At 37.4% G+C, this 23387-nt stretch overlaps 1 protein-coding gene and 2 long non-coding RNA genes across 3 annotated transcripts in view; 1 reads left to right on the top strand and 2 right to left on the bottom strand.

The window, feature by feature from the left end:
* Positions 1–23387, top strand: part of LOC139942967 (uncharacterized) — a 521441-nt gene that overhangs the window by 428136 nt on the left and 69918 nt on the right. The window lies entirely within an intron of this gene.
* LOC139943383 (uncharacterized) overlaps positions 2078–23387 on the bottom strand; it is a 37491-nt gene continuing 16181 nt past the window's right edge. The window contains exons 6-12 of the mRNA XM_071940199.1: positions 11058–11085; positions 8286–8289; positions 5841–6175; positions 4838–4976; positions 3726–3931; positions 2942–3080; positions 2078–2361 (exon numbers count right to left, since the gene is read on the bottom strand). Coding sequence (XP_071796300.1) covers positions 2078–2361; positions 2942–3080; positions 3726–3931; positions 4838–4976; positions 5841–6175; positions 8286–8289; positions 11058–11085 — 1135 coding nt within the window. The remainder of the gene's footprint in view (positions 2362–2941; positions 3081–3725; positions 3932–4837; positions 4977–5840; positions 6176–8285; positions 8290–11057; positions 11086–23387) is intronic.
* On the bottom strand, positions 16802–18360 carry LOC139942969 (uncharacterized). Its single transcript, XR_011786721.1, has 3 exons — positions 18219–18360; positions 17382–17494; positions 16802–16932 (listed from the first exon to the last, which is right to left on the bottom strand). It is a non-coding gene; the product is annotated as an uncharacterized lncRNA (long non-coding RNA).

The raw sequence follows: 23387 nt of genomic DNA, 5'->3' as shown, positions 1-23387 counted from the left end.
TTTGTTTGTTTGTTTGTTTGTTTGTTTGTTTGTTTGTTTGTTTGTTTGTTTGTTTGTTTGTTTGTTTGTTTGTTTGTTTGTTTGTTTGTTTGTTTGTTTGTTTGTTTGTTTGTTTGTTTGTTTGTTTGTTTGTTTGTTTGTTTGTTTGTTTGTTTGTTTGTTTGTTTGTTTGTTTGTTTGTTTGTTTGTTTGTTTGTTTGTTTGTTTGTTTGTTTGTTTGTTTGTTTGTTTGTTTGTTTGTTTGTTTGTTTGTTTGTTTGTTTGTTTGTTTGTTTGTTTGTTTGTTTGTTTGTTTGTTTGTTTGTTTGTTTGTTTGTTTGTTTGTTTGTTTGTTTGTTTGTTTGTTTGTTTGTTTGTTTGTTTGTTTGTTTGTTTGTTTGTTTGTTTGTTTGTTTGTTTGTTTGTTTGTTTGTTTGTTTGTTTGTTTGTTTGTTTGTTTGTTTGTTTGTTTGTTTGTTTGTTTGTTTGTTTGTTTGTTTGTTTGTTTGTTTGTTTGTTTGTTTGTTTGTTTGTTTGTTTGTTTGTTTGTTTGTTTGTTTGTTTGTTTGTTTGTTTGTTTGTTTGTTTGTTTGTTTGTTTGTTTGTTTGTTTGTTTGTTTGTTTGTTTGTTTGTTTGTTTGTTTGTTTGTTTGTTTGTTTGTTTGTTTGTTTGTTTGTTTGTTTGTTTGTTTGTTTGTTTGTTTGTTTGTTTGTTTGTTTGTTTGTTTGTTTGTTTGTTTGTTTGTTTGTTTGTTTGTTTGTTTGTTTGTTTGTTTGTTTGTTTGTTTGTTTGTTTGTTTGTTTGTTTGTTTGTTTGTTTGTTTGTTTGTTTGTTTGTTTGTTTGTTTGTTTGTTTGTTTGTTTGTTTGTTTGTTTGTTTGTTTGTTTGTTTGTTTGTTTGTTTGTTTGTTTGTTTGTTTGTTTGTTTGTTTGTTTGTTTGTTTGTTTGTTTGTTTGTTTGTTTGTTTGTTTGTTTGTTTGTTTGTTTGTTTGTTTGTTTGTTTGTTTGTTTGTTTGTTTGTTTGTTTGTTTGTTTGTTTGTTTGTTTGTTTGTTTGTTTGTTTGTTTGTTTGTTTGTTTGTTTGTTTGTTTGTTTGTTTGTTTGTTTGTTTGTTTGTTTGTTTGTTTGTTTGTTTGTTTGTTTGTTTGTTTGTTTGTTTGTTTGTTTGTTTGTTTGTTTGTTTGTTTGTTTGTTTGTTTGTTTGTTTGTTTGTTTGTTTGTTTGTTTGTTTGTTTGTTTGTTTGTTTGTTTGTTTGTTTGTTTGTTTGTTTGTTTGTTTGTTTGTTTGTTTGTTTGTTTGTTTGTTTGTTTGTTTGTTTGTTTGTTTGTTTGTTTGTTTGTTTGTTTGTTTGTTTGTTTGTTTGTTTGTTTGTTTGTTTGTTTGTTTGTTTGTTTGTTTGTTTGTTTGTTTGTTTGTTTAGTTTATGCTACATTATTAAGCTGGGGTGACAGTAGGTTCACTCGGAGCTAAGTTAAAACAGCAAATATCACCAACTACTCTTCCCGTCTAGTTTAAAATAATGTTTTTGTTTTTTTTCGAAGTAAGGTTTACGGTAACACCATGTATCCCTAAACGAGTTGTGGTGAATCTAAAAAGAAAATATTCATTACAATATGTTACCGCAAACCTTACTCTTTTGGTAAAGATTCAAATCCTACTATTGTTTTCCTTGTAACATTTTGTTTTTCTGTCTGTAATGTTTAAACTACTGGATGTAATTGGAATCGAATATTTGCACCAACTCCAGTTTTATGAAAACAATTGAGTTTACATAATTTCACCTTAGTAACATTTGATGTTTTAACTGGAATGCTGAATCGAAAAAAAAATTGCTTAACAAGTTTGTGCCTCGTGAAACAGAGTAGGATACCAGTCACATGGTGCATGTGATTTGTTGTTTTACTGATAGCCCTTAATAGGTACATAGGCTTTTTTAGTTGTTCTTTTGTGTTTGATCAGTCCATATAGCAAGGTACTGTTTACTTGTTTAAGTCTGAGCTGAATAGCTAACCAAATTGATGAATAGTTGCACCCACAGCGTTTGCTAATCATTTGACTGTTAAGGGACATTGCACATTTCATTATAAAACCTTGTCTTAGTCACGAGGTGGAGATTGGCGGCGTATTTTGATTTCAGTCTTTGCAATACGAGAACCATTCCATTCACTAGCTCTAATGACTCGTTTGTATGGACCCATAGTATCACCAGGTTGGATATATTCAGCATTAAGGTTATTATCTACACCAGGTATACCAGAGCATCTATTAAACCACCATCCTCCTTCACTATTCAGACCGGGGCAGTTTGTTCCGTTTTGCTTAATATCTGTGCGATGGTGAATGCTGAAGGCTTGATTGTTGGCAGTCTCAAGAATATCATCTGAAAAAAACATAGGAAAGTACAAATAATCAATATTCTTAAATACCTTAGACAGTTTTGGCTATTCCTATTGGTAGAGAGCATTTCACGTGGAGTATTTAAACAGTTGATAAAGGCACAGCTAGAGCTGTATATAACAAACTGTTTTCGGATAGTATTTGTGCGGGTTAGCCAAATGCTATCAGAAAACTGCCTCCAAGAAATGAACTGCACGGTCACGACCCTGCCGTTTAAGAACGGCCGTTTTAGAATTCGTTACCACTCATGTATACCCTTACTAATATTTGATGCTCTTTAATTTAATAACGTCAAAGTGTCAGGTAATATTTATTTATATATATTTCTTAAATCATTTAAATAACTGCACGCCTGTTATAGAATCAAAGTAAATTAAAAAGTGTGAACAATTAACACGCGTCCCTGTTACCATCATACACTGTTTCAAACTTGTAAACAATTTAAAGGTTTGTTTTACACATGTTTTTAGATCGTCTGTTTTTATTTGTGTATTGCAAACAAGTAAACAACATCAGCGGTTGGACTCGAAATTCAGTAATTTAACTAAACTCGAAGAACTTACTTCTGCATCCAATGAGTTCAATGCTGACAGGTGGATATTCGACGTTTTCCGTTCGTATGATACGGATGAAGCGTGCTCGGATTGGCTGCTTAAACATGTTGGTTAGCGGTGCGGATTGCTCCGTGTTACCACGGAATGTCTGTAGCATAGGGGATAAACAACATGATTACTGCCAACTTTGGTTAATTGAATAAATCGACTTAAAGGCAGTGGACAATATTGGTAATTGTCAAAGACTAACCTTCACAGTTGGTGTATGTCAACATATGCATAAAATAACAAACCTGTGAAAATTTTAGCTCAATCGGTCATCAAAGTTGCGAGATAATAATGAAAGAAGAAAACACCCTTGTCACACGAAGTTGTGCGCGTTTAGATGGTTGATTTCGAGACCTCAAGTTCTTAACTTGAGGTCTCTAAATCAAATTCGTGGAAAATTACTTCTTTCTCGAAAACTATTGCACTTCAGAGGGAGCCGTTTCTCACAATGTTTTATACCACCAACCTTTCCCCATTACTTGTCACCTAGAAAGGTTTTATGCTAATAATTATTTTGAGTAATTACCAGTAGTGTCCACTGCCTTAAACAACATTAAGTTTCACATACAATGTAATAAAAAATGGTATGCTAATTGAATGTTCCATGTACGTATGGTTTTCCTGGATTAAAGATTGTCTCTGTTTAAAACCAGTTGAGAAACAAGTCCAAAAGAATCAAAATATTAATTTGAAGAACCATTTTACGTAAAGTACGTAAACGTTAAACAATGACACAACCATTTACCTGAGGTTCAGGTGCTCTATGGTGGGTTACGTTGACCCAGGTAACGTTGTCGAGACTGAATTGTACTTGAAATGACGTTTCATTTTTCCCTTGAGCTATGACTCCCTCAACTAGAGTTACTAACAGTAGGTCAATCTGAAGCCGTGGTGATTCGTCAGGCATTGTATGGGCTTTCTTAAGAAGGCGTTGTGCACATACCCAGCGTACTGTAAACAAAACATGTGACTGATTGAAAATTTGAATTGAATGCGTTGTGCTCCTGTTCTGTAAAGTTAGAGTAAATTTTGATTTTCTTAAAAAAAAAGGTTTATATTTAAAAGAAAAGAACAGTAAATGGCATCAATTAAGACATCGACTCTATAACAGGCACAGGGTCAACCTTTACACCCAAATAGTTCAGTAATTAGAAAAGGCCTTTTTAACTGGAACAGTACTTAACTGGCATCTAAACTATGAGAGCAACTGGGTTATTAATAGGCCCCATATAGAACAAATACATCACTGGCAACCTTTCAAATTACCAATAACTTTGAGTAAGTATTCCGGAACTTCTGTAAAGTACTCGGGAACTTCCGTAAAGTACTCGGGAACTTCTGTATTAAAAAACGGTTTAACCACTACCGTATAACTGGTAAATGACAAACTTTTCCCCGAGCAGGACATGTGACTTATAAACAAGCCTCAAACTTCTACCAATGTTCCATCTTTCGAGATAACGAAATTAGAAAAGTCCTACTCACTTTTATACTGCACGCACGGGGCTGGAATTAACGGATTGATTGATGAATATTAATCTGTGATTTAGGTGATTTTCGTGGAATTAATGGAAAACTTTGATAAAGAACATGGCGATTTCTAAAGTGATTGGAATCATGTAGAAATTGGGTTGTCAATAGAGGGCGCTATATACATTTCCTCTAGAGACTTTGTCACAATATTATTATAACACAAAGGGCTCAAATTTTGCGATAAAAGCAAAACGATATTCCGTACTTTGTAATTAATTGTTGCGTTTAATTTGATTTCACGTTCAGTTGACTGTTTCCCTCAGACCTTTATTACTTTAATTTAAGGCAATGAGCATGTGACAAATAAATCTCGATAGAACTAACCTTTACATCCCAAGAGTTCAACACGTATCCATAGAGAGCCATCAGTCTGGTTTAGTATGATGCGGATATAACGAGCAGTGATTGGTGGATGAAACATGCTGGTAGCTACCGCGTCTGCTGCGGAGTTTCTTCGGATAATCTGTTAAGAAACAATAAACAACTCATGAAAGTTTAACGTGTAAGTTAACCTAGCCACAGTAGGCCAATATTCAACATTTATTCGACTGGTATATCAAATCGAGCTGCTTTATTTCAAGGATATAAGTATAAATATAAATATAAACCTTTACAAAATGTCAAAGTCACCTGGAAGTGGTATTTTTTCAAAAAAAAAAAAATGTTGTCACTAATATATGTGTTTTGATGGGTGGAATGTGAATAAACAGTTAACTAAAGTTTTAAAAAGTCAGTTCTTATGTTATTTACAAATTTAAGAGTAGACCCGACCCGAGAGAAAAAAAAGGGTTTTCTGGCAATGCCGACCAGGTGAATTGCTGCTGAATGCAGAAAAAACACTCTTTGAAATGTACCAACTCACGACTTGGACGTTCATGTACTTTGCACGTGTGTTTACTATACGCATTGCAGGCAAAGTCTGCCTCGATTGACGTCACAAAAGGGGTAGGCGGAGTCAGCTCCCCAAACAATTTTATATACTTTTTAAACATATAAATCGTGACAAACAATTACTAAAAAAATGTTTTATTGTTCGTAAGCATATACTCTTATGTTTGAAAGAAAACAAATTATATTTCCAGGTGACTTTAAGCTGACATGCAGCCATTCAAGCAAGCGACATTGCGGTTTAACAACCAGTAAATTGAACAAAGTATTAAATACTTAGGGAATACAGTGTTCGGACCCGGTCTACACTGCGTGGTAATGATCGGGTTGGTGGAGTTGTTTAATGAGGTAAATCCTTTGTTGTTACTCAAACAGGTATTTGAACATACTTTATTTTAGAACCCAGCAATAATTGTATCAGTGTAGATTAGAGTTTTACCTGTGCTGAGTCCATTGTATGCCACGTGCGCTGGTCATTACTGTGCTCTAGCTGGTACTTATAACCCATGTCTACACTGCTTTCCTGATTAGATCCCTGCAGCATCATCAATCCCTCTACTATGACTTTAGATCCTAGATCAATCTGTAACCATGGGTTGGTGTCATTAGGTTCAGGGCACCAGCCAATAGTATTACTGTTTGCTGATTGAGTGAGTCGTGCATTGCTTGGTTGACAGTTACCATCTTCCCTCTGCTGTGTACTTGATGCTGTGATTCTGTAGTCTGGAATGATGTCATCTCCCATTCCGAGACGATGCAAACAATACCAGCGCTCTGTGTTAGAATATAATAAAGTCAATATAATCAAAATAGTAGTGGGTTAAACGAAGTGCATTTTTGCTACTATGCATATTTCATAATGGTACCTCCATTGACATAACAATGTGTTGTAAAATTATTGAATTAGGACTGGGTATTTGACACTTTGCACTATTTTGTTCTTTGCTAAATCGAAATGAAAATCACATTTTAAGGAGGAACATAATAATTATGCTACTTATACAGGTTTCAACAAAACGAAGTATTTAAAGCGATAATATGTAATAATGTTATCATTTCGTCAAATGGGATAATGAAGTCTGCAGTAAGTGTATGCTTAAAACAAGAAATTGGTACAACATTACCATTACATCCAAGGAGTTCAACACGCATCCCGGGACGAGGGTCTGCATAAACGCCATGATACTCAGTTGGTATGATGCGGATGTAGCGTGCTCCGATTTCCTCATTGAACATGTTGGTCACTCTGGAACGATGTTCGGTATTTCCTGGGAATCTCTGGAAAGGAAAGATAAACGATGCTCAATGAGACAATGAATCTCAGAACAGAATACCCAAAAGTCGTTTGAAGTTCTGCTTCTATTATTAGGTTTTGGATTACACAAACCAGCAGCTTACTGTTGCAGTGTAATTAATGTCAAAGATGATGCCACATATACCTTTGAGAACATTTTGTTAAGTATGATTTGAAATTGTGCATGGTGGTAATACGATATTAAAAGGTTGCGGTAACACAATGTAATGACTATCTCTAAATGAGTTGGGGTGGTTCTGAAAAGAACCGTTGGTTTCAACTCGACGTTTTGATCAGTATACTCTGATCGTCTTCTGGAGAAAGCTGGACTCATAATATGTTGTTAAACACTACAGCCTAGGCAGTTACTTCTTATGTTGTTGAAATGTGTATGCAATAAACAGTTTTTTCCGTCATTCATGTTTGACGTCATACCTGTGCATTGGCTTGATCTGTCCCTCCTACGAAGCGCATGTCTTGCTCATTGTCGCCATAAGATACGATGAACTCTGTCACCCAACATTTCCAATAGTCGTTACCCTGTGTTACAACACCTTGAATCAGTACCGGGTGCTTTAGATCAACTTGTAACCATGCACTGTCTTTGTCGTTCCACGTGGGACACCAACCACCGAACACATTAAGTCGTCCGTAAGGGTTACGGATGCAGTGCTGGTAATCAGTAGACGATGTCGTTATGCTTCTATCAGGGATGGTGCCATCTCCCATAACAAGCGTATGGCGACAAACATTATTCACTGAGGAAACAAAAAATAGCGTTTCGAAAGTCACAATAAACTCAATGAAAACGTTAAGTTTATTGTGACTTTCAAATTTGAATTTGATGAATTGGTTTTACTTTAGAAATGTGTTTTATTTTGCTTAAATAAAGTACGTTCTCACATGTACGTTCTGACAACTGGAAACCTTCTCAATACTATGCAGTAATGGTTCTGCAGTGGCAAGGTTGTTGATAGGAGTACTACCAAAGGTACTTAAAGCTTCATCAATCTGAACAGAGTTTAGCCATTTCCAGTATGTAGTCAAGTTGAGCTTAAGTTTAGATTTGATAATAGCAGGTCCATAATTTCCTGCTTAGTTTCTTATATTGAGTGTTTTGACGCAACAAGGTTAAACGTATTATTTTACAAAGTCCAGTAGGTATGTATCGTTCCGGTTTGTTGTTGGGTGTAGGACATCGTCTCCACTCAGTTGAGGATTGAAATCACCTGGTTAAGTTAATCATTCGATCTGTGTATGTTTGTCTTGCCAATTGATAACATTCGTTTGCCTCATTCGCACTTCGACCTTTGATGCAGATATAGCTGCCCGAAAAGTCTTCCTTTAAGACATGTCCATTGTTCTTCTGCGTCATCAAGATAACCTGCGTCTCCTCAAGCAGTAATAAATCGTCATATCGCATATTTCAGCTTTATCAGTTGACAAGAAAGTTGTATCGTCAGCATACCGAATATTTGTCACTACTTGGTCGCCTGAATATTCAAGATTTGCTAGGCAATACACACCAAGATCTTAAACGAATGTAGTTGCGGAAAACAGCCTCAGTAAACTCCCTGTCAAGTATCAGACCAGTCTGAGGTGCCCCTATGCGTACGTATCACCGTCAACGACTTCCTCTATACATTTTTTATTAAAATCGCTGCTCGTCATCTGCAATCAAAGTTTTCGCTACAATGTGTTAATATCAATTCTAAATTCGCCAGTAACTCTTCCGAAAGTTCATGATTTCTTGGTTGAGAACGGGTCGTTAATAAAGTTTCAATTTGCAGCATCAGAAACAAATTTATCAAGACAATTGTTGATCTTGATAACTCCACCCTTTCCACTAAAATACATTAACACGTATTGAGATCTTTCAAATAATTCTTCAGCGTTTTCACCAAGTAGCACTGAACGTGCTCAAATGTTTTTTGTATGTTTTTTGTTTGTTTTTACATTTCTGTTGATAATGCATGAAGATCTACAATTCTATAAAGTTTCAAAGATAGATAGATAGATAGATAGATAGATAAAACGTTTATTGACAATAGCCATCACAGCATAAAAACTGAATTGCAACTATGATACAATATTTTAAAAAGATTAAAAGGACATCACTAAGAGAACAACAATTTATATACACAAATAATTACATAAAATACACAAGCAAAAAGGGGAATAAAATTAAACCGCAACCACACACCTTTGGCAAGACACACACCACACCAGCACACAAAAAGGAACAAAAACGCATGTACACACTTGGACTAAACAAAAAAACAGCAATTTACAAGAACTCTGCAACACAAACAAGACCAAAAGAGCTTCTTAAAACGGAATGCAATAAAAAAATTATTAATATTGTACAAATCGAACCAGGCAACAAAATACAACAAGCCGTGAGTCATAAGCACAGGCCGGATAATTATGGGGTCCAGATGGGGAAAAACAAAACATTTGAAAAATAAATCATAGTCAAACAGAACTGTTGTTATATTAGCCATATATATGAGAGGGTTTTTCTGACAGCGAGTTGTTCTACATCTAGGAACGGACAATTTGTTTGAGTTCCTTAGGTCTCTATTGTGGATGGTACTCTTCTTTGGAGGGACCCAACTATGGAAACGCTCTGATTTCATTAGTGATTTGAAGAAATTAAGGCAAAGCTGTTCTCGTCTATCAAACAATGTGGATAACTTACAGAGTTCAAGTGCCTCATCATACTGTGTGTACTGATTGCCAAGGACGATCCTACAAGCCCTTCTCTGAACTCGTTCCAGTGCAGCGCTCTCCTTGGCAGTAAGACCAGGATGCCACACAGGGGCAGCATATTCTGCCGGGGGACGTACGAAACCAGAGAAGATGGTGATAAGATCATCCATTGGCAATTTGAAGCGCTTAAGAAGCTTCAGTAGATACAATCTGCCATTAGCCTTTTTAAGCATTTCTGCAATCTAACTATCCCATTTTAACTCAGACCGTATGTGAACACCTAGAATTTTTGCAACTTCCACAGTCTGTAAAGTAACATTGGCAATTTTGGGAGATTGATGAACGGGGCTGTGTTTCATGAAAGATACTTGCATGGAAGCACATTTCTTAGGATTAAGTTTCATATGGTTCACTGCGGACCAGTTCTCAAGTTCATCCAGATGATCTTACATGACAGATGGTTCTTTATGCGCTCTTGTCTCAATCAGGGTTAGATCATCAACGTACTTCAGGGATGTAAGGGAGGTATCAGAGGCTGCATCATTCACCATGGTTACAAAACCAAGTGGGCCAATGCGAGTGCCTCGGGGTACTCCACCATTTAACTTGATCCAATCGCTGGTTTCACCTTGGTAGCGAACACATTGTTCTCTTTCGGTGAGAAAACTGGCAACCCACGTAACAACCGATGGCCGAACGTCGAGGGAGATGAGTTTTCTCAGGAGAACATTATGGTCAACTAGATCGAAGGCCTTGCTAAAATCAGTGATAACAACAGCTTACGTGACCAGGCTTATCATAATTCATGAGCAAAGTGTCCATAGGTTTTGCCAGGTAATGAGTGGTAGAGACTCCCCTACAATTACCATACTGGTTGGGGTCAATAGATTTATCCAAGTCCTTGCGCAGCCACTTAGCCATGAAGCCTTCCGCAACTTTCGCAAAGTGGTCAGTCAGGGATATTGGTCTTAACTTGTCCCAAGTCGCTGGTTTAGATTTGGGAATAGGGACGACCACAGCTTTCTTCCATCGAGGTGGGACAATACCTTCATGGTAGGATTGATTGAGGGTGCTCGTAAGGGGTTTGCTAAGTTCGTACGCGAACTCTCTGACTAACCGTGCAGATATCACGAGGTAGTCTTTGCGGTCTGGCTTTCACCCACAATACTTCAAGATGGTCTGGTACTGTAATAGCATCAAATCTTTGAACCCCGAAGTTCTCACGAGCATAAATGGCTACCCCACCTCCACGTCTATGTGAACGGTTCTTTGTCATGAGGGTGTAATCTTTGATTTGGAAATGCTCCATTGGGTTTCCATTGGAGAACCATGACTCACACACTCCAGCAATATCAATATTCAAGTCTTTCAACATTGTACTGAATTCGTCAAATTTGTCGTTTAAGGACCGGGGGTTGCAGAGGTAGACTTTGTGCAGTAAACGTGCTTTAGGTTTTGTTACAGCTGCCGGTATAGCAGCAAGGTTTGCATGGCCAGCTCCACTTCGTTTTTGATAGTTGTTTTGAGGACGAGTTGTAATACGGATAGTTATTCGTCTATATTTTCTTTTGCCAGAGCGACAACCACGACGAGTGACTTTGGCTATCTTTAGTTCTTTCATCAAGTTACACACTGCTGGCACAATAGTACTCTTTGTTGCGCCGAATAGCCAAAGTCACTGCGTGTACATGTACATGCATGCATGTATATACTGCGTGTAATGAATGGTGGTCAATCTTCTAGTCCAGATCAAGTGAAGTTGGAAGCAAAATTGTGTTCTATGTGCAGAATTATAAGTTCAAATTGCACCAAAAAAGTCTAGCATATACACAAGTACTCACGCAATCAGCACATACAAATCTTGGAGGTTAAAAATCAACAGGAGACATAAACAAGACGAAACAATTTTACAAGACGGTAGAGCGGCCTTGCAACCGTGCAGCGCTCAACAGCTATTTGAGTTAAAACATGAAAGCTCAGACAGCTTTTCCTTTGTTAATTTAATTTAGCTAATTAGTGTTTAGTATGCACGTGCTCCACACTTGCAACACGCATTGTGCGCACTGATTTAAGCAGTATACAAAAACCGACGGACGAGTGCCATCATTTCGTCTTCTATATGCCGAAGAAGACACACAAGAAGGGGTCGCTGCATCTGCAGCTCAAAATACAGCAGATACGGCCAGAGAGGCCCAACAGAAACGGGCCACCCACGGAAGATGAGAGGGCCAGAGAGGAAGAGGAGAGGAGGAGCGAAAAAGATCCATATGGTGACTTCACAGAGTCTTATCATGAGGATCTGCGTGCTCATTGGACAGCTGAACAGGGGAAGTGCGAGTAAGCATCACCCGTACTTGGGGTGAGTCCGGAGCCCAAACGCAGCGAAAGTTCCACATGCACTAACATGTCTACGGCGTGGATGCGTGCTCCCAAACCCGTACTGAGGCGGTACCCACCACGTACGGATCCTCACATCGTTCCCACGTTTTGCAAAAAGACAGCACGCACTTGCAAGTACGGCGGGTTGGGACTGCCGCTTTAAGGCCCTGTCACACCATGGCGTATCGCCTGAACGTAAGCCAACGTATGCGAAATATCGAAAATACGTTGTTGTACGCTGAGGTAAGTTTGGGGTAAGTTCATTACGCCGATAAATGTTGAACATGCTCAAAACAAATTCGGCGGGCTCGACGTGTTCGCAATTTTAACAGCGTATCCCAGTGTGCTCTTAACGTAAACGACGCATCCCCAACTTACCCCAAACTTATATCAGCGTACACCAACGTGTTTTTGATATTTCGCATACGTTGGCTTATGTTCAGGCGATACGCCATGGTGTGACAGGGCCATCACTCATCCTCATTTCTTGATGGTCGGTCGTGCTGAACGCATCAACCCATCAATATGTTACTTATACGCTGTGATACGCTGCCATAACTTTGTTATTTAGTTGGTGAAACGCTATCAATGCGTTAGTCATACGCTATGTATACGTCCAATACGCTATAGATACGCTATGTATACGTACTTTCTAACACCGGTGTCGACTTATTCGATTCAATTCGTTAGGAAGTCGGACGTTCTTGGACTTTAAAAATTTTCGAAGAAATTTGTGCATACGTTGGCATACGTTCAGGCGATACGCCATGGTGTGACACGGCCTTTAAGGTACGCAAAATGCTGTGTTGTAAGGTAGGCGCGTGCTAATTCGTGAAAACGCAAAAAGACAAAATCTGCACTTTGTTGGTTTCAAAAAGTAGCACGGATCTTCTCTCGTGTCTAGTTTCAAAATTATTTATGCAAATGAGTCAAAATAAGAATTCTTGTTAAGTTCAAGTCATTGAGTATCTACATTGAGAAACTTAAATGGAAATACTTTTGAAGTTTTAAAGGGAGGCGGTTTTCTAAAAAGTGTTCAACTTCAGAGGCCGTTTCATGTGATTGCTACTTTTTTGCTGGTATTTAAAAGTGAGTGATATTCGTGAAAACGCTGACCAAGCGTGAAACTAACACAGTGTTGCGAGTGCTCTCGCTTAAACCTTTTAAAAATGATTTCCCCAATAAATAACCAAATGGTATGTTTGATGATTTAATGAATCACATTACTTTTTGTTTTGTAGTCAAACGATTCACAATAACCTTTCGATAATAAATGTACAGTGATCTTTTAAATGTGTCGTGAAGGCGCGAAAATGGAAGGTTGATATTGACTTCATAAATACGTCAGACCGTGTCGCTATTCCTATTGGTGAAGAACGTTTAAACGCGTTTTTTTTTTTTTTTTTTTTTTTTTTTTTGACGGTTGACAGTAACCAGCTGGGGATGTTTTCAGATAGAATTTAGCGGGTAATTCCACAATTTCATGCACTACATGTACATAGCTTAAGGTCGTCAGAAAACGGCAATATTATATGAATAGGAATAAAAGACTGTTGACTCGTTCCCAATCAGACGTTTAAGACTGGGTTGCTCTAAAAATCAAAGAAGTGGTGGCAGACTTTCAAAAATGGATTTCGTTTAAACTTTGCACAAGTGAAGGCCATCAACCAAAAATAAAGCATAAGTTTTGCATGTACACCTTCGTTGCCATGGCATATTTCACCTAATGTAGCTCTTTTCACGAGTAAAAATTACCCAAAGTTGAGGGCTCCACTGTGTAAAAACCAAATAGTGGACCTACCTCTCAGCTGGGTATGATAAATATGCATCCTTAATCTTTCTTAAAAATGCATTTGACAAAAGTAGTTAATTGTGAATGGAAGATTCCATTATTTCAAAAAGGGGTGTTTTGAGGAAAAGTCAATTTGGGAAATACAGGGGGTTGCTAAAATTGTCCCAAAGTGGCATATTTAGGAAAGTTTTGCTTCCAGGCATGAAAGATAAGCTACTGGTCTGTAAGAATTTCAAATAAAAAGTTTTGGTATTTGTTGTACTGGGGAGCAGTGCTGCCATAAACTTCGTCCTTTTTTGGAAAAAAATGTGTTTATTTTCAAATTGTATAACAAAAAAAATTGAATTTTTGTTTTAATAAATTTTGTTTACTCTTTGCACATGTTAATTCCTTCAACCAACGGTTAAAAATAAGACAATTGCCATATTTCACCTAATTAAGCTCTTTTCTTAAAGATGGACTATAACAGATTATTGATATAGCCAATATTACTATTTTTATACAAGAAATGTAAAATAAGGACTGATATTTTAGTAGTATTCAATAAAACCTTTTCCTTCATGCAAAAAAAAAACACAAATTCGCGCGGCGTACTCCGACCCAGAAAACTCAGTTTCGGCAAAAGCCGGTGACCCACGAACCATTCATACACAGTGTGTGACGTCACACCACGTACCGAAGCTCTGTACACAGTGTGTCAGGTCGATCGTGTGCGTGCATTTTACATGTACATTGAAAGTGGAATAACATCGGACACTATAGGCTGCATTTTGTTGACACAAAAAAAAACAGCGAAAATGTCCGATGGCAGCGGGTCTTGGGAAAACCACAGTATAGATGAGGAAAAGGCATTTCAGGGAGGCACTTCAGAGGAAAGTGAGGGCTCTAGCGATAAGGGGAGCTCACCGGACGAGAGAGAAGCCGAAGACGTGTTATGAGTACATGTAGTTAACCAGCCCGGGGACGATGATCGTCAGGCCGAAGACGATGAGCCAAACCCTGATGATCGACGGCTAAAGACAGACTGGTAAGGCCACAAAACGTTTCATGAATTATACTGAATGATGCTTCGTTTGATCAGTTTATTTCTGCTCCCAAAAATAGTTGAAGGCTATCCTTGACTAAATTAAAACATGAACGAACATGATGAACAAGGTTTATTGTTTACCTCCATTCACGTTATAAAACATGTATGTGAACAACACATGCACTGACTTAGGCAGTAGAAATGTGAGGGGAGGGGTAATTTTTGTCTTGCGTTTTATACTTTGTTGGCAAAATTCATACATTATCAATTTAAACTGATATTGTAGATAACCTATGTTGTTGTTTTTCTCCACCAAGTAACTGCGTGGTGGTTGACACATGTGCATCTACACAAGTATCTCATGTACATGTATGGAACTGCTACTTTGGATTATGATTGCCTTCTGGCATGGGTATAGTTTTAAAGCAATTCGGGTACACACATGCAATATTAACACTTCACCATGCAAACCACAAATCTGTTGCTAATAATTTTGTATGAATTATTTTGTTAATAATGTTGTATGAATTCTTTTGTTTTGTTTTACAGAAAACACTGCAATGATGATTATCAGCAAGTGGTGAGCTTAGGACTATTTTGTCCGTTCAACCGCTGCCACTGACATCATGTTTGATGGCAGCAACACGAAGGACGTTTCCAAACCCTCGTGTACAGTACAGTGGAAGGATTTTCGTATCCACCAACGGATTAGGCAGCTTTGCTTTGGTTTATTTGTCTTCAGTCGTAACAATTTTCCAAGTTATAATGATCCGGAGGGAGTGAGAAATAATTTGATAAGCCATAATAATTTACGTATAAATGTACATGTATATTATTTCATTTTGTTTCTTTCAGATGGGTAGGTGGTTCAAATTGATTAATTTAATTTGAACCACCCACCCCTCTGAAAGACACAAAATGTAAATTACTATATGGCTTATAAAATTAGGTGTGTGGTTCAAATTGATTAATTTAGCACTTATGTGCAATAAACTTGTCCCCTGTTGTCAACAATACACTATGATTAACATGGTAACAACATTCAACTTGGTTAGCAGAAATATAAAAACAAAACAAAAAAACAGAAGCCATGTACACCTCCATAATAACGACAACACTAAAACTGTATGTATTTGCAAACGACAATAGTTTATTTTTGAGTTTAAAATATCAAAATTGAAAAAAGGTTGCCTAGTGACAGCGAAATCATCTGAACATTCCGTCATCAAAAAAAGTTAACTATACAACCCTGTCAACGCCCCTCCCCCCAAAAAGAAAACCTAAGCCATGTTATGTACCTAGTTAGTTGTGGTTCTCTTTGTAAATTGTAAATTAAGTTGTACATTAAAAGAATATAATAAAATCATTATGTACAGACCATGTCATTCTGTTTTTAAACAAAGTTGATTGTACTACCCTGGTTACCCCCCCCCAAAAAAAAAAAAAAATAAATAAATAAAAAAAAATAAAAAAAAATAATACTAATAAAATAAAAACCCACATCAATGTGTACAAGCTAGGGCCCAATTTCATGGACCTGCTTACTGTAAACAAAGAATCGACACTTGCGGAAGCAGGAAATTCTGTGCTTACGTCAAGCGTGTTTCACAGGTTACAAGCAAATTTTGGCTTTTGCGGGTCATGGGTGCATTCTTTGTTTGTACCAGGCATTCTACGCTTACAAAGTAAGCGCAGAAATTTAGCCTTTGGACGTAAGCAGAGAACCGTGATCATATTGCACATTTTGGTGGTGAACAGATCCATGAAATTGGGCACAGGTCATGTCATTCTTTGAACAAAGTTGATTCTACTACCATGGACCCCCCCCCCTACCAAAAAAACACACCAAAAAATCAATGTGTACAGGCTAGCTAGGGCCCAGTTTCATGGATCTGCATACTGTAAACAAAGAATCGGCACTTGCGGAAGCAGGGAATTCTGTGCTTACATCAAGCGCGTTTCACAGGTTACCAGCGAATTTTGGCTTTTGCCGGTCATGGGTGCATAGTTGGTTTATACCAGGCATTCTACGCTTACAAAGTAAGCTCAGAAATGTAGCGTTTGGACGTAAGCAGAGAACGGTTATCATAAGCGCAGAATTTGGTGATGAACAGCTCCATGAAACTAGACACAGGTCATTCTTTCTTCAAACAAAGTTGAACCCACTACCTTTGAACCCCCACCCCCCCCCCCCCATCCTTGTCCGGCTGGTGAAGGTTGATGTCAATGACACGGGGGTTACACATCAGCTGCGGATGGAGTTGTTTTCATGTCTTGTCACCCTGCTGACAATGAAACAGTGCATTGTGCATGCATTCTTTGCGTATCTGTTTAATGAAAAATAAAAAACAAAACCAAATAATCGTTATGTGGGATTTCTTGAAAATTTACAAGGCAGAAATACAATCTCGGAAGGTTTGACGTAACACCATGTACTGACAATCTCTTTGAGTTGGCGTAGTTTTGAAAAGAACCTTACATGAGTTCACGCAAAACCAGTACAAAAGGAGTCCACATGCAACAAAACCAAGGGGGCAGGTTTTCTTTATGTCTGATAGAATACATGACCTCCAACCACCCCCTCCCCCAGATCTACACCTAGTACAAAACTGTTCAGGTACAGATCGGGCTGGGGGGGGGGGGGTTTCGCGATTCAACACCCCATCCCCTCCCCCCCCCTCCACCGTGAACAGTTTTCAAAGGGGCAGCTGAAAAACTAAAAATGAAGAAATCATCTGATCCTCTGAAAATGTGCATGCATAGGCCTACTACTTACCTAGAGTGCTATTGAGAATCTTAGGTCTCCATTTCTAGTTCTGGCTAGCATGTCTCCGTACTGCATTGTCTTCGTCCTGCATTCTCATTGTAGTTTAGAGCTGCGAGTTATTTCTGTACAAAAAAAAATAAAAACAAAAAATAAATAAATAAATAAATAAAAAAACTAGTGCTGAAAAAGAACTGGCCTTATTTTACAAATGCAAATATAGTAAACACTCCATAATTAACGGTGCCAAGCCAATAAACACAGCTATAGGAAAACTTCAGACTAAACTTCTCTGGAATTGGTAACTTGAATTAGGAGAGAAAAATTCTGAATGACCATGGATGGGCAATTATATGGATGGGAGTTTGAACATATTTTTGAGCTGTGCCTTAAAAAAAAAAGCGAACAATTCTTAGGCAGCTTTGGCAAAAACAATGTCCAGCAATCCAGTATAGAACAATATAAATACATGTCAGCGAGGCCAATAAACTGTTAACTGTAACAATCAACTTTTTAAATGGATTAATATAGTGTTCACACATGGTTGAGCATGAACATGCCAGAAAGTGTAAACCAGGGCATAAACATGCCTAAAGCACTTGGGTGGCTACATGGATTCATCACTCAACAGAGTCACTACACTAAGTAGCTATTTTATGGTAGTCGGGTCAGATTCAGAGCATGCACATCGTGTCATTTGACAACAAGATGATTGTTCCTTGCATGAAAAGGGTAGAGATTGTTTACTATTTTTCTTATTACAATTACATGTACATGTATTGGGCCTGAATTAATAATGGAGATAGTTTCTCAGAAGTAGATTTTTTAAAATTATTAACAAGTACTTACCAGGCTTTTCTCCCTCTCTTTTCTGTAATGCCACTTGATTCTTTTGCTGTTCCACGGCCACTTGCGACCAGGGCCACGGCAGAGGGACCCCGCCGACGTCGTAGCATGCACAAGCAGCACTGGCTGGGGCCTGGTGGTAGAAGATCCCCCCGGAATTCTCTCGATGTTTAGAGGTTTAAATTTCGGAATCGATCCAGGCTTCTTACACAAACTTTGAAACTTCTAGTGCATCCACAAACAACCAAATAGTCGGCAGTATTTATAGCTGATACATTAGAAACAAAAAGCTTCGCAGCACACACGCACGCCTATAGTGTGGATGATGAAAACGCATACACAACACACGGAGTAACATGGTGTAATCTGTGTTTACTCTCGTTGCTTCATGGGTATGACATCACCATTTTTTGACCGCGTTCATGACTTCCGCTGGTTTACAAATCCGCTTGGATTTCAGTGTTGGTTTAATAGCCGGGAACCAGTACAGGGCGGGAAATTTCAAAATCGAAGAATCGAGGTCAAATTTTGTCGGTGAAATTGTAGCAAAATTATTTGGAGAAAACATGACAATGAATTGATAGCTGAACACAACATAAACAAGTTCTGATAGTGATTTTAATGTAGGAGTACCGTTATAGTCCATCTTTAAAATTACCCAAAGTTGAAGGCTTCACTGTGTAAAGACCAAATATATTATCTGCCTTTCAACTGAATATGGTAAATATACACCCTTGGTCTTTCCAAAAGTGCACCTGACACAGGTACAGTCAATTGTGAATGGAATAATCCATTATTTCAAAAAGGGGTGTTTTTTTTTACAAAGTTCAATTTGGGAAATAGGGGGGGTTGCTAAGTTTGTCAGAAGTCCGAAAGTAGCATTTTTAGGCAAGTTGGGCTACCAGGCGTGAAAGATAATATACTGGTCTGTAGGAATTTCAAAAAAATGTTTTGGTATTTGTTGAACTGGGGAGCAGTGTTGTCCGAAACTTCATGCTTTTTGGCGATTGTATAGTTTTAAAGTTGTAAAATAATGCTCTTTTTATGACTTTCTACTACATGCTTAACAATGATGAAGACTGACAAAATATCAGGAAAAAATATAATAAAGCATCTTATGACAACATAACTCCCAGTTGTATAAACAGGCACCACATATTTAAAAAAAGAAAGTTTTTGTATTTTATGAACTGTGGAACAGTGTTGCCAGAAACTTCATGCCTATTTTGCAAATTTCATAATCACATGAAAAAATGCTCTCTTATTACTTTTTACACTCTGAACAATGATGTTGATTGAAAAAAAAAAAACAGGCACACAATAGAGCAAAGCAACAAGTATAAAAATATAACTCTCAATTGTATAAACATGCATCACAAAGAGATTCTGTGGTATGTTTGTGGTCATTTACATGTACGTTTGGCTTTACCGTCTTAAAGTCACCTGGAAGTGGTATTTAAACAAAAAAGCTTTTGTCATTAGTACATGTGTTTTGATGAGTTGAATGTGAATAAACAGTTAACTAAGGTTTTAAAAAAACAAGTTCTTATGTTATTTACAAATTTGAGAGTGGACAATTACTAAAAAAATGTTTTATTGTTCGTAAGCATATACTCTTATGTTTGAAAGAAAACACAATCTATTTCCAGGTGACTTTAAACAAAATGTTCAACTTTCTTGACAAAATGGACGTTCACAGCTCTTCGTTTGAACATCAAAAATGTCTACCACGTACTTAACACTGCGCAGAGGCATCACATAATCAGTGACTGCAAGTACAATTAATGGTTACGAACATAGCCGGATAACACTATTACCAGCCGAATTAACTATACATTGTATACAGTTTTATTTTTTATACTTGTAAGCTACCTTGCTTTTTTTTTTTCAATCAGTGTCACTACATGATACAGTTGCCTATTTGTGCTCCCCAGACATGAAAACACAAATAATCGCCCAATCACAACCGAAATGGCAAATATTCCCTAAAGGTGACTGAAGACAGCACAAACTTTCCTACTATTAATGATGTGCAATGGAAATTTTAAAAAGGGACTTTCAACTCAGGAGGCGCTTTGTAATGCATTGTCAACAAAATTGTATATGCTTGGGGGCGGGGCATGCAGGGGAGGGGGTGTATAGAATCCAAAACTAAGGTCATTAAAATATTCTTGATCAATGTTGGGTAGTCCACAAGACTACAGGGTGCTCATAAAAGGTGCCGGATTGATGGAAGACTTAAAAGTATTATTTTATTAGTTTGATTTATTCAATCTAAAGAAAACAAGTTAAAAATTCATTTTTTTTAGGCAGTACTGTTACAACAGGATACAATTGCCCAATTTTTTCTCAAAATGGAAGGACCAATGTTGGCTCGAAATACAACTGAAAGGAAAACATTCTGAGACCCCTGGCAAATTGACATTTTGAGGGCCAAAAATAGGGTAAAAATGTTGATTTTGCAAATTTCTAAAAACATGCGCTAATGATGTTCTAAAAATAGCATTAGGGTAAAAGTTAAAGCAATAATTTTTTAGTCTCAAGTTAAGAATAGGACGACTCAATGTATTGATTTGAAAGGTTTTATGAAAAAAGAATGCACATTGGCTGGGTGGAGTTGCAAATAAATTATATGCTAAAATACAGTTATTTTGACCCCCAAATTGGCAAAAAATAGACAAACCACAAATGAGCTGTTACCATGGCAACGGGCTATATGGTGATTTCAAAAGTTTAGTTTGTTTGAATGCACCTCAAGTCCCATCCACCCATAAGGTTAAAAAAAAAAAAAAAATACAAAATAATATTTTTACCTAATAATAATGTATAATTTATTGCCATTTGTTGCGTTTTTGTCCTTTCGGACTTATGGCCCCATTGCAGACCCCTATTTTTCGCTAGAAGAAAATATGACAAAAACACCCCTATTTGAAATAGTGGTTTGATCCAAAGTTGATCGCACACTTAATTTTTATAAACATTTTCTGAAAGAGTAAACATGGTTGTGCAATATGTGTGAAAGAAAAACTTCAACGTTTTCCCATTTAGACGTACCAGTGCTTTCAATTTACCTATATTTTAACTCTTAAAAAGGGTAAAAACTTAGAAAAATGGCCACGACCCTGCCGGTTTTAAACGGCTTATTAATAACTCGTCGCTACCCTTTTATTCCCTTTTTAAAAGAATCGTTTTTGAAAATCCAAAATTCTGTATATGTTTCTAACATATAAGATATGTTTAAAGTTGGTAAGACACTGCTCTAGAACTACTAGGGTCGTGGGTTCGAATCCCTGCGGAGAAGCATGCCTGGGAGATTTTTTCACAAGACTCGGGAAAGTACTGAGTATGCAGTTCTAACACACATCGGTGGATGGGTAAAAACAAAACATAATAATTACTTACATGATTATCTACAATCCAGGTGCACTTGTTAATAAATTGGACTGTTTGCATATTGTGTAATGTGCTCGGTTGATAAAATGCACTCGTTTAACTTTTAGATCAGAGAAAGAGACTTGCATATGAGTTCAGTTTTAGATTTGGTTAAATAAACGTTACATTTGAAAACGTTGTGATTGATTGAAACAATACCTTTGCATCCAAGGAGCTCAATTCGTAGGGCTGGACAATTAGTCCAGGCTGTTGGTCTGATTCGTATGTACCGTGCTTGAATGGGCTGCTGGAATATATTGGTGACTGGGGTGTTTCCATCAGTGTTGCCGCTGAATGTCTGTAAAATAATAAACCAAAGGTGGAAAAGTAAGAAACACAAATGGTCAATATTTTAGACTTTAGCTCTGAATAGTTGCGGTACTGTATTATCGAAGTGTTTATTATGTTTTGAAGTAATACATTTTGGATTGGGGGTTTATTTGCTGAGTACTCTTACCTCTTGAGTAGAGGTCCCATTCACATACGGCCATGCAGTGTGGTCAACGCTGTATTGTACATGGTAATATGTCACGTACCAATCGTTGTCTGGACTGCCCTGTGTAATGACACCCTCAATATAGACAGGCTTTGCACCCATATCTACTTGAAGCCATGAATCAGCGACCTGCCCAGCAGCTGGAATCCAACAACGGTGCAGGTTCAGTCGTGCATTACTTGGCTGATATTTTAAACTGTTATGACCAGATGCTGTGACCCTATCATCGGGGATACTCCCGTCTTCCATCCCAAGTTCATGTTTACAATATTCAACTGGAACCCAAATAAAACAAATTAAACGATTACGTGGTCGATTAACTAATAAAGAAATAAAACTAGGTTAGGCATATAAGCAGGGTAAAGACATAAAATATACAACGGCTAAAAAGATTGAGTAATGGGTGGTGTTGTGTGAAGGAGAGCACGTATAGTAATTATACACCTCATTTGGGAAGTCCCTAGGCAACAGTTATGAACAATGTAACAGCCTGTTTGACACATGAATGTTCATGGACAGAAACCATGTTGGGAATCAGAAATAATGTTGTAACTTTTAGAATGCACAATATAATTACTATACATAATACGTTCAACCATCTTACATAGCACTGACCAATTGGACGGTAGTTAGCAATATAAGATTTATTACCTTTTGGGGGGAAAAAATACATTTGCCAGCCTCCAATCTCCAGGTACTCTGCCAAATTTGATGCTGAAGTTGATTTTGTTTGGTAAGTGTGCAAACCAGAGACAAATCAGCAAGCTAAAGTATGTCATGTCAAATTCCATCTGGACCAGGCAGTTTGGATGTGTTAAGCTTACGCACCGCCTACAACATCTTACCTTGCCTGATTTGTATAGTATGGAGAGGGCAGACACCAGGGTGGACATTGCATCGGGCAGGGGTACCTGGGAGTTTAGAGGCTGAATCCTAGACATAAAATGCGTCTCATCCTGAACACAGACAGCATGTTGGGACTTACTTCCGTCTAGCATTAACAAACGACCAAAAACCTTTCAAGTCATTGGCAACATTTTGAAGGAAGTCGTTAATAACATTTTCGCAGATTTTAACTTGATTACGAAGAAGTTTGTATTTTTAGTCCACAATTTATCATTCTATATGAATTATATCGTATGATTATATTAATTGACCATTCAATTTTATCTGAATAATTGTATAAACAGGGGAGAGCTGGTCAATACAATGTCATGTGTACATACCATTTGGTTGAGTCTCGG

Source organism: Asterias amurensis, chromosome 10 (assembly GCF_032118995.1).
Source record: "Asterias amurensis chromosome 10, ASM3211899v1".
Lineage (NCBI taxonomy): Eukaryota > Metazoa > Echinodermata > Asteroidea > Forcipulatida > Asteriidae > Asterias > Asterias amurensis.
The sequence above is the reverse complement of the archived record's forward strand: the minus strand, read 5'-3'. Positions and strand labels throughout refer to the sequence as shown.